General features: G+C 37.5%; 1 protein-coding gene across 3 annotated transcripts in view; it reads right to left on the minus strand.

Annotated features, from left to right (window-relative positions):
• Cep128 (centrosomal protein 128) overlaps nucleotides 1–15,799 on the minus strand; it is a 319,467-nt gene that overhangs the window by 3,023 nt on the left and 300,645 nt on the right. For all 3 annotated transcript variants that reach the window (XM_051196144.1, XM_051196145.1, XM_051196146.1), the window contains one exon: nucleotides 5,183–5,291. In XM_051196144.1, coding sequence (XP_051052101.1) covers nucleotides 5,183–5,291 — 109 coding nt within the window. The remainder of the gene's footprint in view (nucleotides 1–5,182; nucleotides 5,292–15,799) is intronic.

The following is a 15,799-nucleotide window of genomic DNA, read 5'->3' on the forward strand; positions in this document are numbered from 1 at the left end:
ACTGCATTCTTGTAACTCTTCAGAGTCAACTTCAAGCAACTCTTTCAATGTCTTCTGTCTTTGTTCCATTTATATAAAAATGTTTAAACTGTTATTTTCTGATTTATCTTTTTTAGACATTATCCACATACACCCACTTCTTCACACCCATCCTTCCAAAATAGCTATTTTTGAAATTTCTGGTATGCCAATACTGAGTGTTTATATTTTCATGACCATGTAAATAAACACAGTTCACAAAACACCTAATAGGTAGACTGTGACAATGTTTCTCATCTTACTTTTCTCCCTGAGTTTATTAATTGACTCTTATATTAATTTTTATATGCTTTTTGTTCTATGATTATTTGCTTCTAATAGCTCAATGAACTTTTCCACATTTCTCTTTTGGAGGTTTTCTTTTCCCTCCCCAAGTGTTCAGTTGTATCAGATCATCTGTTGCTTATTTGTTTTCTAAGGATTTTCTCAATAGAATTGCTCTTTAGTATAAGAAGATTTATTTGGAGTAAACACAGTAGAGCTGGCTCTACCCCTCACCTGAGGGAGATGATCCCAGCTATCTACCTGGATTGATCAACTCAGCTACCAGCCAGGCACCCATCCAGGGCTTTAAGGTAGCACTCTCCAACAGCACCCTTTCTATGACCTGCTAGAGTGCATGAAGGGCCTGATCCTGTGGAACCATAGCTGCAGGATCTCCATGACTCAGGGCAGCAGCAGAATATCCTGCTGGATTTCAGTGAGGGTCCAGTATTGATGGTGTATTAGGAGCCAGAGGCCTGAAACCTAGCCAACAACTTTTGCAACCATGAGCGAGGGGCAAGACTGGTTCTCCATTCCTGCTCCCAGTGTCAGCTGTCCCACAACTACCCCAGCAGGGCCAGCTCTACTACGCTGCCTAGGTGAGGTGCAAGGGCCACTCTCCGGAGTGCAGCAGGGGCCAGGACAGCTCTCCAGCGCTTTTGTTTGTTTATTTTTATTTATTTATTTATTTAAATTTTGTTGCTGTTGTTCTTTGGGTTTTTTGGTTTTTTTAATTAATAATATTTTTATTTTCATTTTATTATTTCTTTTAAAAGTTTTCTTTGGGGGGGTGTGCAATAAAGATGAAGAGAAGATACAGACGGGTGGGGAATGAGTGGCCTTGGGGTACATGATATGAAATTCCCTAAGAGGAGTGTAAGTGCTGACTCAGGCCAGGAAGAAGATGGGAACAAAGACAGAGATCCAGAGCCAGACATAATGCAGAGAGTTCGAGACCCTGGAACATTCAGTCCTAAATGGGGTGTCCTCATCAAATCCCTTCCCTCAGGGCTCAGGGTATCCTTCATAAGAGGCAGAAAGAGTCGGAGTCAGAGGGAATGGAGACCATGAAGAAAAGAAGGCCTGAATCAAAAGGGCCAAAGGTCACATGAACTCACAAAGACTGAGGCAGCATACACAGGGTCTTACCAGTCTGCCTGGAGCCCTCAGCTCTGACATTATAACTTCCAGATTGCTGTTTTCATGGGATTCCTGAGCTTTTTGGGCCTTCTTTTGGGTTCTTTTCCTTCCATTGGTTTGTTTTGTCTAATTCCGATGTGTTAGTTTTTGTTTTATCGTACTATATTAATTTTATTTTATTAGTATCCCACAGAAGCCTTTTTTTTTTTCCTAATGAGAGACACAAATGAGGTAGATCCAAAGAGACGGGAGGTGGGAAGGAGCAGAGGGAGGGGAATCAGGATATATTATATGAGAAAAACTGTTTTCAAAAGAAGATAAAAAAAAAAAAATGAGTGCCCATTTAAGGGCTCACTAATCCTCAAGATAGAAGAATGAATGACTCAAAACCAGAGCTCTTCCGAGTTTCCCAGGCCAGGAGTGGAAAGGGAAACCCAATACAGAGGGAAAGAGGTGGAGAAGACAGAAGACTACTTCACAAGATACGAGTAAAGTAGCTATAATTTTCAACAGCAATCTTGGATGGAGAAAAATATTTTCTTCAATGCCCTCACAAGGAAAATCATTTTTAACTTGGAATTCTGTAGCTGGCCAAACTTAGAATTGTAGTCAGCCAAAGCCTTGATCAAGTGTCAATGGAAGACTTCACTTTCAGGGATACAAAGATCAAAGCCACCTCCTTTTCCCTGACATACTTCCACAGGAGAAAGGGGTAAAGAAGCAAAGGCATGAGGAACTGTCTGGAGGCCTCATGCATCATAGGAATCTTGGATAAACCATCACTGCTGGCCTGCATGCTTTCTTTGTTCTCTAAGCTCCAAATCTGTGAACCATGTCTTGTCTATTTTGAATTGAGTTTAAAACATTTGTTTCACCATTTTATTTTAAGTCGATTGGTGTTTTGACTGCAAATATGTCTGGGCACCATGTGCACACCTGGTGCCTGCAGAGGCCAGAACATAATCGGACCCCTTGGAACAGGAGTTAGACAGTTGTGAGTCACAGTATGGATGCTGGGAACTGACACCCAGGTCACCTGGAAGAACAGCCAGTACTCTTAACCACTGAGCCATCTCTCCAGCCCCTATCCGAATTTTAAATTTGTAAATTACATTTGTGTGTGTCGGTGTGTGTGTACAACATATGTGCTACAGCATGCATGAAGAGGTTAGAGGGTAAACTGTAGGAGTTGGTATTCTCCTTCACCACATGGGTTCCAGGGATTAAACCCAGGTCATCAGGTTCGGTGACAAGTGCCTTGACCCACTTGAACCATCCTGCCAGCCCTTGGTTTTCTAAAAAAAAAAAAAAAAAAAAAAAATCCTCATTTTTTTTCTAGTGTCCCATTCTCCCCTGGGCCCCACTCATTTTACTTAGTGTTTTTTCTAGATATTATTTCCCGCCTGCCTAGTTTTTTTTTTTTTTTTTAATCTTCATGTCAAGAATAGTTAATAATCTGAGACCTTTTACCCTGGATTCTCTCTTTGTAGTCTCTAGCGTCAGTGTCTGAGGACACCTTCTCTAATTATCTTATTTGACACAGGCTCTGCTCTACTCTTTGCTGACCTTGAATTTTGAGGGTTCAGTAAAAGGAGAAATTAGAGGACAATTTCTCTAAGTACAATTACTCTGCTATAAAAACAGAAGTGTTCAGACAATGCTAACTAAATTTTGAAGAGTATTGAGAAGATGGGATTAACCATGGTAGGGAATCATAAGTAAAAACCTGTTAATAAAAAGAGTAAAACATAAGGCTCAATTAATCAATGGAGGGAATTAATTAATATTTTGCACCCTATAATGTAAGTAGTGACAAGTATTGCTTAATTTAGACTATGTTGCGATGGTAACTTTTCCTGCAATTATTAATTTTTTTGTTTGGTTTTGTTTTTTGAAACAGGGTTTCTCTGTATTGCTTTGGAGCCCATTCTGGAACTACCTCTGTAGATCAGGGTGGCCTTAAACTCACAGAGATCGGCCTGACTCTGCCTCCTGAGTGATGGGATTAAAGGTGTGCATCACCAATGTCCGGCTTATACTTATTAATTTTATTTACTTTTGAACTGCTACACTTGCACTTGAATAGAATCTCATGTCTGCTTATGAGGAACATTTCTTAATTAGAAAAATGATCAAGGCTGGTTACAAGATTGTACAATCAAAAGCTAAATGTACTCTCTTTGGACGCCTAATATTAAATATAATTCCAACAACCTTGATATTTCCTATTTCATGGCTTCTAACCACTTCCTTTTAGGAGACATAAAAGCAAAATTAAGTAGCAGTAGAAAATTGGCTACTATGCTCAACACATGGTCCTGTCATCTCCAGGCTTCTCAGTGTACAAACAGGTGGGACTTCTAATATTTTGAGGTGGTTTCATGGTCCATGTTAACCTGAGAAAATTTTTACATGATTTAATTTAAGGACACAAATTCTGGCCTATACATACACCAATTGTGACACTATATTCAATAATGTAATACATATTGAAAAGTGGATGCAACATCAGAATACAGGAGGGTTTATACAGATACAAAATTACTTTGTAAAATGATTAAGATGGGAAAGAGAAAATGCTTGGCTTTTGGAATAAAATAATGAAAACCAAACCATTTGTCAGAAACTGATAAATATTTATTAAATGAATCCATGAATATATATAAGCAAAAAATGGGAGATATCACCTTTGGATTTGACCTACTTCTTTAAGACTTATTTTGATATATTATTTTATAGCAGGCTAGCTATTTTAAATGACAGAACTATCAAATTTAATGTGTAACCCTCCAGGCCCATGATAAATTGAAGAACTAAATTATTATGCAAATTAGAATATATTAAGTAATATTTGAATCCCGATGGCTTAGATAAAAGTAGACTTCAAAAAAGGGACTTGTATATTCATTTACCTAATTTAATTGAATATTAATTGGGCTTTTAATACGTGCCAAGTATCATGTGGAGAGCTGAGTAAACAATGGTGAGCAAAGCAGGCATCACTCACATTTCCACTGAGTTCAGTCTGTGGTGGAGGGGATAAAAAAAAAAATCAGCAAATGAAAAGCTACTCAAATCATAAAAATCTATTTATCTGTTATCCTAAGATTTATTTTAAAATTTATATTGAGTTTGAGGTATTTAAAATAGAAAACCATAGCACTGATGCCTTCTTCAAGTTTAACTGCTTAGATGCTGAGCCCCGTAGACGAGGCCCACTGGAGAAGGTGAGGGGTGCATTATGGTTACCTGGATTCTGGGCTAGTGAACCATGACATTTTGTTGTTTTCACGGGGTATAAACAGTGAAATTTGGTGTGTAGATGTGTATGTATTCTTACTCTTTGTGCAAATAAATATTTGTGGATACTTAAAAGCAAAGGTCTTCCTGTTTTAATGATTTCCATTTTGCTACAAAATAACCTATTTTATCTGTTCATCTACAGTTAGCAATCTTTAAACAAAAAAATTGGTTTAATTGAAATTTTTACTTTATGCGATTTACTTTAAATTTTCTTTAAAAAGTTTGAGGTCTATAAAGGAATTCCATGTTCTTCAGGGAGTAGTTGGGTACCATCAGATGTTCTCTTGAGGGATGTTTTTATAATCTATAATAAAAATTTTCTCAAACTTTAGAATGAATATTACTATCATGTACTAGCCTTAAACTTTAATTTCCCCATGAGTTATACTGTTTAAGAAATCCAATTTAGTAACTGATAAAAGATTTTATTACTTACAGTTGAAGTGTGAAAACCGTGAACCAGACAGCAAGTAACTACCATCCTGCCAAGAGGATGAGTGATCAAGGCCACGAGCATGGGAACCTTCAGAAAAGGGTATATCATCCTGAGAAAGAAAGCACCTCAGTTCAGTTCCAGAGTCACAAAACACATGGAAAGAGAGTTGCATAAATGTCCTCGCCAGGAAGCTGGACCTTAATATATGAGCTACGTTATATATGCACAGATCAGTAATAATAATCATCACAGAATTTAAAACACAAGGGCTAAGGCAAATACATGAAAAAGGAAGACATCACTCATTGCTATGCAGCATGACAGTACTTTCCAGCCTTCCCCCCTGAACACACATAAATGGGCTTTGGAAACACATTAATAAAGCTTTGTGTTATTAGCATTTAATTGTTAATATTTTGAAGTCATTATATCACCTTAATCTTTAACTTACGTGTTACTCTTACACTATCCATTGAGCACACTATGCTTTACTCAGCCATTATTTTCCTTGGCATTTAGATGGTGTCCATGGTTTTGCTTCCATAAATACCACTGAGTGAAATACCTTTAAATATGTAACCTTTTCCATATTTAGGTCTACTCCTTATGACAAATTCTTAGGTAGAAATAGTGGGTCAATAAAAACAATTTGCTGTTTAAAATGAATTTTATCAGACTGCTCTCTGTATGATTATATTAACATAATCTCACACATTTTATAATTTAATCAAAAAAATATACAATTTAGGTCCCTGTCTTCATATGTTGCATAAATGCATCCTCTTTAACTATTAGATGACAAATTTAAATGATCCCATTATTTACATAGATTAAAAATAGGTACTTTGATATACTTAAGTAGTAAAATTGGAATTTTTATAATTCTTTTAGAATTATTTACTATGCCTTTTACTGCCCATTCTACACCCATTTATTCAACAGTAATTTCAGGTGGAATGTACTATGTGCTGTATGTGTTAAGCCAGGAACAAACAAGATATTGGGGCATATGATCAGGAAACTTTCAAGTTTCCAGAGGATAAAAACATTCAATAAATAAACTGCATGAAACATGAGATAATTAGAAGCATGATAGCACAGTATACAACAGAGAGAAGAAAATGGAATTGAGGTCAAAGAAGATGCCCCTTTGGAGGTGATGTTCAAGGAACTATTTGAGTATAGACCAATGAAGACACCAGGTGAAAACCCATGGGTAGAAGCAGGGAAGATAGAGGAAGTTGTTAAGAGTATGTTAAGAGTAGGATTTTCCCAGAGTCGTGCCAGCCCCAAATAAGACACAGAGATGCTGTATTAGATATAATTCTGTTAGCCAGTTACTAGTTTCTTATTGACTAGCTCTGTCTTAAATATTAACCCCTTTCTATTAATCTAAGTATTTCCATGTGGTCTTATCTTACTGGAGAGAGGGGCCGGCATTCTGCTCTCTCAACTCTCTACATCTTGATTCTCCTCCCAACTACTTCCTCTCTCCTCCTACTCTCCTAGTCCCAACCATCTTGCTTTCCTATTGGCCAACAGTGCTTTATTTATATGAGAAATATATTTACAGAATGACATCTTCCATCTGGAAATGAAGAGGACCTCATGGTTGCAGCATTCTAGCCTAGGGAAGTCTCTACAGTGAAGTCTAGGGGTGGGCAGAGGCTACATTTAAGACTTGAAAGTTGTGTTTTTTTTTTTTTTAAGTTAGTTAGTTTAAGTGAGTACACACAGGTCTAAGCCTTTACTGCTATGTGTGTGTAAATTGGAAGACAAATTTCCAGAATGGGTATTCACCTTCTATCTTTGTAGATCAGACTCATATCTTTAGGCCTGAATGCAAAGACCTCAACCCATTGAGCCATCTTGATGGCCCAAGATTAAATTTCTTAAATATCATTGGAAGACAACGAAAATTTTCTAAAGAGAAGGAAGTTAATAAGGTCAGACTATCATCAGAAACATGCAGGAAAAAACAAACAAACAAACTGGATAAAACAACTGATGTCTGGAGACAAGAATCAAGAATGTTGCCAAAGTTTCCACATCATAAAGCTATGGATGAAGTGGTCTGAGGAGACTTACTTCTCCACGCAGTAAGGCCTCTTGTAACATGACTATCTGATGAATTCACTGCTATTTCTGGACCTTAACCAGATGTTTGTTTGTTTTTGAGGGGGTTGGGATCACATACACTGCACATAAATGTAAATAAAAATGTCAAAATAAAAAGTATATGCATATACACACCCTTATAAACTTTTATATAAATGGATCCTTGTTTCCTACTCATTCCTCAAGCCATTGCATATGATATATGTATGTTATATGTAATAGAATGCAGGCTCTATTGCACATCACACCAACCTCATGCTTTTTTCTCATGTCAGTGTTTGTGAGAGTATTTTCTCCATCAGTATCATCATCCTCTATATATTTATTTATCATAGTTTAATTTACAGTCTCCTATTATTCACCCTTATGATTGATTCCGTTGTTTTCATACTATATGCAAACCACATGACAGAGGCATTGCTTAAAGGTTTGTTTATACTTTGTCTAAAAGTGAAATCGCTGGATGATATATTTTTCACATTTCATTGAAGTTGTTGGTCCCACAAATTTCAATAAGCCATGTCTTTCCTCTAATATAGTTAAACATTTTTAGCTTCCTCTGGCTTGCTTCTTTGGGACACCATGGATCAGCTACAAGTATGATATTTAATTTATAAGTATATGGGTATTTCCCTACTGTGGATAATCTTTATAATTTTAATCATCTTAAATTTTTAAAGATGATTTTTAACATGCAGAATGTGGTCTATTTTGGAGAGTGTTCAGTGTATACTGTAGCTGCTGCTGGGGGACTGTTCTGATAGGGTCAGGTAGCTGTTGTTGGTTGACGATGTGACTCTAGTCTGCATTGATTTTTCCGCTAATGGTGTCACTTATGAGAAAAGAAATGGTAATGTTTCTCATCATAGACCAGCTGTTGTTGAGTTCTGTTGGTAGTTGTTGCCCCACATGCTCTGAGGCCCCTTTCACATGCCCGACTCATGACTCCAATATTCACCCTTCCTTTCTTCCCATGTGAGAAGTACAGAGGTTTAACTGCATCTTTTAAGTTTTAACATTTTGTTTCTTCAAAAGGCTGCCAGAGGAAGCTAGAGAGATGGCCCAGCTGTTAAGAGTTTAGATGTAAATTTAATTCCCTGTGCCTACATCAGGTGGCTCACAAACCCCCTGTAACTTCAGATTCAGGGGACTGCCACCCTCTTCTGTCCCTCATGACACACACACACACACACACACACACACACACTTAAAAAAATAAAATAAAATCTTTTAAAAACTGTCCAAATCTTCCATGTCATTTTGAAACAAAACCAGCAAAAATTAACTCGTCAAATTGAATTATAAAAGGAAATTATTCCATAACCCCTTTGAACAATCAACATGCCAGAATACGAAAAGAATACTTTCTTTTCCTATATTGCTCCTGCACTGTACTGTTATTTCATCTGTGGAATCTCAATTTAAATATGTTTTACAAGGTGATCAAAAATTCAATGCTTCTTCTTAATCCCTATCTATTATGGAATCATGCACTTTAGTGCCAAGAAGAAAATACTTATTAAAAAGGAAGAGTCTTTGCAATGTTAATAATTGCAGCTTCTGCTTTTTAACAATCCTTTTAGCCTTAAAACAAGGCTGTGTTTTTATTGCTGTCTTAGGTCTGAATAACCCAGTTAGGCAGAACTCTCTGCAAAAATTCAATGGATGAAAGAACTTGCATTTTCTAGTATTTTCCCTGGGCTTCTTCCACTTCTCTTTCATAACTCACATTGTAATTGGTTTCTTAAAAGCTGTTCCAACTTGACTGAGTTCCTCTGCTAAAGTGTTATCTAATGATTGATATTTAACAATGCAGACCAAATACTTCTCTCACAAGAACACTGTTAGTTCAAAGTTTATAAGTGATTCACTTAATTTTAAAGTTTTGATCAATCTCACCCCTTGGAGAAAAGGAAAATAAAATACATGTATTTCTGGATCTGTGGCAGGAATGTCTTTCTAAACTTTCTCTATTTCCTAAACTTTCTCTGCACACTCTCTCTATTTCCACTCCACTGTGAACATCTGGTGTTCCATCAGTGTTCCAGAGAGGTCAACTTCTTCCTGAGGTAACTTCATTCTGTTGGAAAGTTCAAACTGGACATTCACCTAAAGTTTGCACTTCATGTCTATTTCTGATTTTAATCACCAGAGTGGGGCTTTGATTTTCATGGAAGCCCATCTTTCCACCTAGTCACCCACAATCTTCCACCCTTTATTTCAGTGACACCTGTAATAAGCGGGTAAGAGCAATATGTGATGATGTACTGACACTGGAATTTGCGTACTGTGAATGTTGGCACTGAGGAGGCTGATCTTCTTACAGCTGCAAGTTCTGTTTTCATATTTTTCTCCTCTTTTTCTTTGTTGAGAAAGTCTATGTAGCCTAGGCTGCCTTCAACTTACAGTCCTACAGCCTCAGCCTTGTAAGTGTGGGAATTAAAAGTGTGAGCCATGCTGCTCAGCTGTACTTAAGGCATTGTCCCAGATCACCTCTAAGTCTTCTCCTCATTAATATCTTATCTGAACTAAAGTGAACAGAAGAACTGCCAAGTATGCAAACCATCTTTTCTATAGGCAATCCAAACTGATGCAACAACGCTATGCACATCACCCAACATTCATCACTAAAGTTACAGACTCATGAATATACTGTTTTACAAACTGGGCTTAATGAGTATAAAATGAAAAGAAAAAGAGGACAGCAAATTGGATGAGTATGGAAGAATGGGTCTATTTGGGTGGAATGTGGAGGAGGGTACTGGATATGATCAAAGTACATTTCTGCAATTCTCAAAATATTAAAAAAAAAAAAAGCAAAGACTGTGCTAGATAGGACCAATGGATTGTTCTTTAGTAAGTTTTCTACCAGTATTAGCAAACATGATTATTTCATTATTGATACTTAGGTTTATAAAATCTTATATTCTATGCCAAAGGAAGTAGGGTGTGTAGCATAAATCAATCAATCTATCTATCTACCTACCTACCTACCTACCTACCTATCTATCTATCTATCTATCTATCTATCTATCTATCTATCTATCTGAGTGATCTAGCTGCATGTACAACTTTATGCCAGAAGAGGGCATCAATTCCCACTACAGATGGCTGTGAGCCACCATGTGGTTGCTGAGAATTGAATTCAGGACCCCTGGGAGAGCAAGCAGTGCTATTAAACACTGAGATATCTCTCCAGCCCCTTGATTTGAATGTTTTAAAAAATCTTTTGTTTAACTTTTAAAAAGACAAGTAGCAAAACATGGCAGCATGTAAATCCAGAGATGTTAAAGGAATGAAATGATTCATACTTCCACATGATTGGATTTCCAATCAAAGTTTGGGATGTTTCACCCAAGTGTTGCTGGAAAAAAATAGCAGTGAGACTTCTGTTAGACTTCTACACTATTTGAACCTAGAATACAATCACGAATTTATTATGTATGCTTGCTCTTTATTATGGGGTCAGAAGGAAGATAGACAGTGTCCATGCTAAAATGCCAGGCCATACAACAAAGGGCATTTCTTAAACTTCCATATGCCCTTGCATGTATACTATTGTCTATATGTTCTTAAACATTTATTTCACATTCTATGGAAGGCTCTCTACAAAGAGTGACAAATTGGTTGGGTTGAAGGGCGAATAGCAATATATTTGCATAGCAATTTACATTTAGTTTCTCATCGAAGATGGGAAAGGGTAGCTATAAATGACATAATAGGGATAAAAGGGTTAACACTCTCTTAAACTCTCCCACAGTTGCACCTTCTATTCCCAAGCAATGCCCATGAAATTGTTATGGCCACTACACTGGTAATGTATTTTAGAGTATCAAATGTTTATGCATTACCTACAATCTGGAATTTCACTAGGAGTTCTGTGCAGCGTGTTTGAGATGCTAGTGTTGCAGATTTAAGTCAGAAATAGCTGACTTGAAAAAGTGCTGAATGTCATTAATTGCTGTAAGCAAGGCATAAACAAATTACAGAGAGATTCAATGAGGGAGCAGTGACTTCCAGGAGAAAGCCAGGGACATATATCACACACATGCTTACACTAAACAAACACAGTCAAGAGCCTGGGCCACGCCTGCCTTCCCTTCATAAAGACTGTGGAAAGCCATTACTAACCCTGCCTCACCTCACTCCTCTAACCCTGCAAAACAGCTGCTTCTTCAAATAAAAGCTGCACACCAGCTCTTCAACTGTAAGTTCAAACACCAGTTTTCTTTTCAGAAAGTGGAAGAAGGGGAAGGGGTTATGCCTTCTGTGATCTTACCAGAACATTCCAATGTTAATTAAAACCATATATTTAGTATGGATAAAGGTAACAAATGGAGGTTTTTGTTTTTTGTTTGGTTTTTTTTTCTTTCCTTGGGCAAACCACGCTCCTCCGTGAATTCAGATTAGTGATGCTGTGTTACTGGCTCACTGTGGACATTCTGTTCTATTTGAAACAGCTGGGGCTGTGAGGAAGACTGCGTTTCCTACAGAAACTCAATTAGGTTGGATGGAAAAGAGGCCATGAAATGCTTCTGTTGTCTACAGAGAGTCGGTGAGAGTGTGTCAGACTCAGCTTTGAGTTGAATTCTAAATATAAACTTTCAGATCAGGCTTTGTTCAGTTAGCTTGGTCAGCTTGGTACACTATTATATCATTGTATTTTTAGAATACATCAGGCTCTTAAAATTGTGCACATTTTGCTTCTCTGACTCTCGAAAGGTTTCCAGAAATTGGTTCCTTTTTGTCCTGCTGGTGCCAAGCAGATAGACAGCAGGAGAGGGGCTATCGGCCTGGGTGGAGGAAGAACCTAACTTGCCTACTTCCTGCTCACACTTCTTTCCTTGCAATATTGTGGTCATGCAAGATGTTGTATTTCTTTCTTACATGACAGCAATGACATGAGAGACGCAAGATGCCAATATGGTCATGCCGATCCTGTAGTTATTTGTCAGCAGCAATACAGGACTCAACAAATAAATCCTAGTGAACAACCTCTTCCAAATTAAGACATGAACAAAACACTTCCCTGTGCCTTGTCATTAGAAGCGTCTTTCTAAAGGTTCAAGAACCTTTTTCTAAATCCCTAGCCTCTGGTTGAATCTATACCTTTTCATCTGCACCATCACTGTTTATATGAAGGATTTAAATTGTTAAGGGTTGTTATGGTTTTTTTCTTAGTGTGACAGTCTCTTGAGGCTCTAGTATAGTGATATGTGTGTGTGTGTGTGTGTGTATTAGTAAAAACTAAATTAATGTGCATTGAACATTGGATTCAGTAAAATAATATATGTAGATAAGCTCCAATTGCAAGAGAAGCCCCATATAGGCTCACTAATTTGAGTCATGTATGTCTAGAAATAGTCTAGGCACAGAGACAACATACAGCATACACATGAAAGGAATGCTTTTCAAAAAAAGAAAAAAAAAAGCCTGAGAAAAAGAAAAACTTCTATAGTACATAAAGGAAGAGAGACTAGAGTGTCAAGTTTTCCTTTTCCTAGTTAGGAATTGGAAGAATTTTTTTTTTTTCCTCACAGAAGGTCAATGGTAAATATTTTAGGATTTACAGGCTGTGTAGTTTCCACTGCATAACCAAATCCTGCACTGAAGCACAAAGGCAATACAGATAATATGTCACAAATGAGTGTGTTTGTATTCCAATACAACTTCAGAACTGGCTTTGTCTTAGGTTTAATCAACTCAGGGAAGAAAGGGTTTATCTTATAACTTCTGGTAAAAGTCACCGAGGGAAGTTAGGGGAGGAACTCAGGCAAGAAAGAAACCTAGAAGCAGGAGCTGATGCAGAGGCCATGGAGGAGTGCTGCTTACTGGCTTGCTCACTCTGCTTCCTTATACACCCCAGGACTAACAAGCCAGGGGTAGCACTGCCCATAGGGAGCTGGTCCTTCTCACACCAATCACTAATTAAGAAAATGCACCACAGTCATTTCCATAGTTAGGCTTACTATTGCTGTGACGAAACACCATGGCCAAAGCAAGTTGGGGAGGAAATGGTTTATTTGACTCATGCTTCCATATCACTGTTTACCATTGAAGAAATCAGGAAACGAACTCAAACCCAGCAGGAACCAGGAGGCAGGAACTAATGCAGAGGCCATGAAGGGTTACTGCCTATTGACTTGCTCCCCATGACTTGCTCAGCCTGCTTTCTTAAAGAATTCAGGACCACCAGCCCAGGGATGGCTCCAACCACAATGGGCAGAGTACTTCCACATCAATCCCTTATTAAGTAAGCCCAATAGGCTTTCCAACAGCCTGATCGTATGGAGATATTTCCTCAATTGAGGTTCCCTCCTCTTGGGTGACCCTGGCTTGTGTCAATTTGACATAAAACTAGACAGAATGGGCATTTTCTCAGTTAAGTTTCCCTCTTCTTAAGTGATTCTAACTTCTGTCAAGTTGACAAAAATCTAACTAGCACAGACCTCTCTGTGTCTCTTTAAATAATTTATTTGCAAAAATGACTATTGGTGTCCATAACTGGCAAGACAGTCTCACAAAATGTCAGACTACTGCATTATTTAGGGTAGGCATCCACTGAATTTGGTGATGATCTATATATTCATCACAAGAATGGATAAATAAGTGAAAATCTTTTCAGAGTATTAATTCAGGAACACGGCCACTGTAAAACAGAATCTGTGGGCCTCTGCTATACTTATCCCATCTGCTTCTGAAATCTTCAAGCTTATTTTTTCATATTTTCAAGTTTTAACCTATCTCACAAACAGGTCTGATTTTGTCTTCAGCTGCAAATTCAATTCTACATAAAACTATGCAGTTACATGCCGCACATGTTAAACATCCATCCTTTATCATACACTATTATGAAAATTGCACTGATTTATAGCAGTTTGACACCACCAGATAGGACAGATTCACAAGATAGGAAATCACACTGCATTGGGAAATAATGTTTTAAATGTTTAATATGCACCCAGACCTCTGTTAAACTGGTAATAATGTAGTCATGTACATTTGGGAAAAACTTTTACAACACATTAAAAATATCATTTTGTGATTGTGAACTCTAAATATAGTAATATAGTATTTAGAATATGAACTCTAAATATAGTAATAGCATAGTGGTCAAGAACACACAACATTGCACTTAGGCAGACTTAGGTTTAAAGACTGATTCAACTATTTAATCACTCTGTAACTTTAATTTCTTCAGTAACACAGGATGACAAATAATATGCATTTGACAGTTGCTGTAAGGAGTAGGCATGACTTCTCATAAAACATACAACACCTCTAAAAGTCTGTTATAACATTCAATAATTAGTAATTATTACTAGCTCCTATTGCCTGCACATTAAATTCTATTGGAGAAATGAATAATTCAGAATGTATGGGACTATGCAGGAATGTTGGAAGAAGATATAAAAATTGTCATGCAACACAAAAAGGTTATCACTGTAGCTAATAATCCTAACATTAAAAACTGGTAAAAAGTAATAGAATCATGAGAAATTCTCTTAAATTTGAAGGTATCAATAATACTGTAAAACTATGCTAATCAGGGTTTACTGAAATGAACACTATCTCTCTATCAACTGGATACTCTATCCAATTACATTAGGAGGAAAGAGGCTCCTTAGAAATGATTATACTTGCCTGTAATAAGTGAATACATACTGTTGAATAATACTGTATAATGAATATTCATTAGCATTAAGGAGTGTAAATGGATACTTCTTTGTTTTTATAACTGTAAGTACACATCTAAACAGATGAATTCTCTCTGCATCAACATTCTTTGGATGTATGTGCCAGTGTGTGTATGTGTTGGGGGTATTAATTTTGCCCTGCAGAGATTAGCTGGCAATGTATAGAGATCTTTTCGGATTTCACAATCTGGGTGGGTATACTGGCTGGTTTTGTCCATCAACTTGACACAAGCTAGAGCCATCAGAGAGGATAGAGCCTCAGTTGAGAAAATGCCTTCATGAGATCCAGCTGTAAGGTATTTTCTCATTTAGTGATCACTGAGGGAGGGCCCAGCCCATGGTGGGTGGTGCCACCACTGAGCAGGTGGTCCTGGATTCCATAAGAAGGTGAAGTGAGCAGGCCAGTGGAAGCAAGCTAGCAAGCAGCTGCTTTCAATGGCCTCTGCATCAGTTCCTGCCTCGGGGATCCTGCCCTGTTTGAGTTCCTCTGCTAACTTGATGAACAGCAATGCTGAAGTATAGCCAAATAAACCCTTTCCTCTTCAACTTGCCTTTTGGTCATGGTGTGTTTCATCGCAGCAATAGAAACCCTAACTAAGACAGTGAGTATGCTACTGGTAGACGTTAGGGATGTTGCCAACCATCCTATAATGTATAATACAGCCTCTGTAACAAAAATTACAAGGCCATCATGTCACAATGTTCTAGTCAAGATACTTGGTTCTGAGCAAAGATCCTACAGGGCTGTGGTAGTTTGAAAGAAAATGGCCCCCAAAGGGAGTGGCATTATTTGGAGGTATGG

The sequence above is a fragment of the Phodopus roborovskii genome, unplaced genomic scaffold (genome assembly GCF_943737965.1).
Source record: "Phodopus roborovskii unplaced genomic scaffold, PHOROB, whole genome shotgun sequence".
Classification (NCBI taxonomy): domain Eukaryota; kingdom Metazoa; phylum Chordata; class Mammalia; order Rodentia; family Cricetidae; genus Phodopus; species Phodopus roborovskii.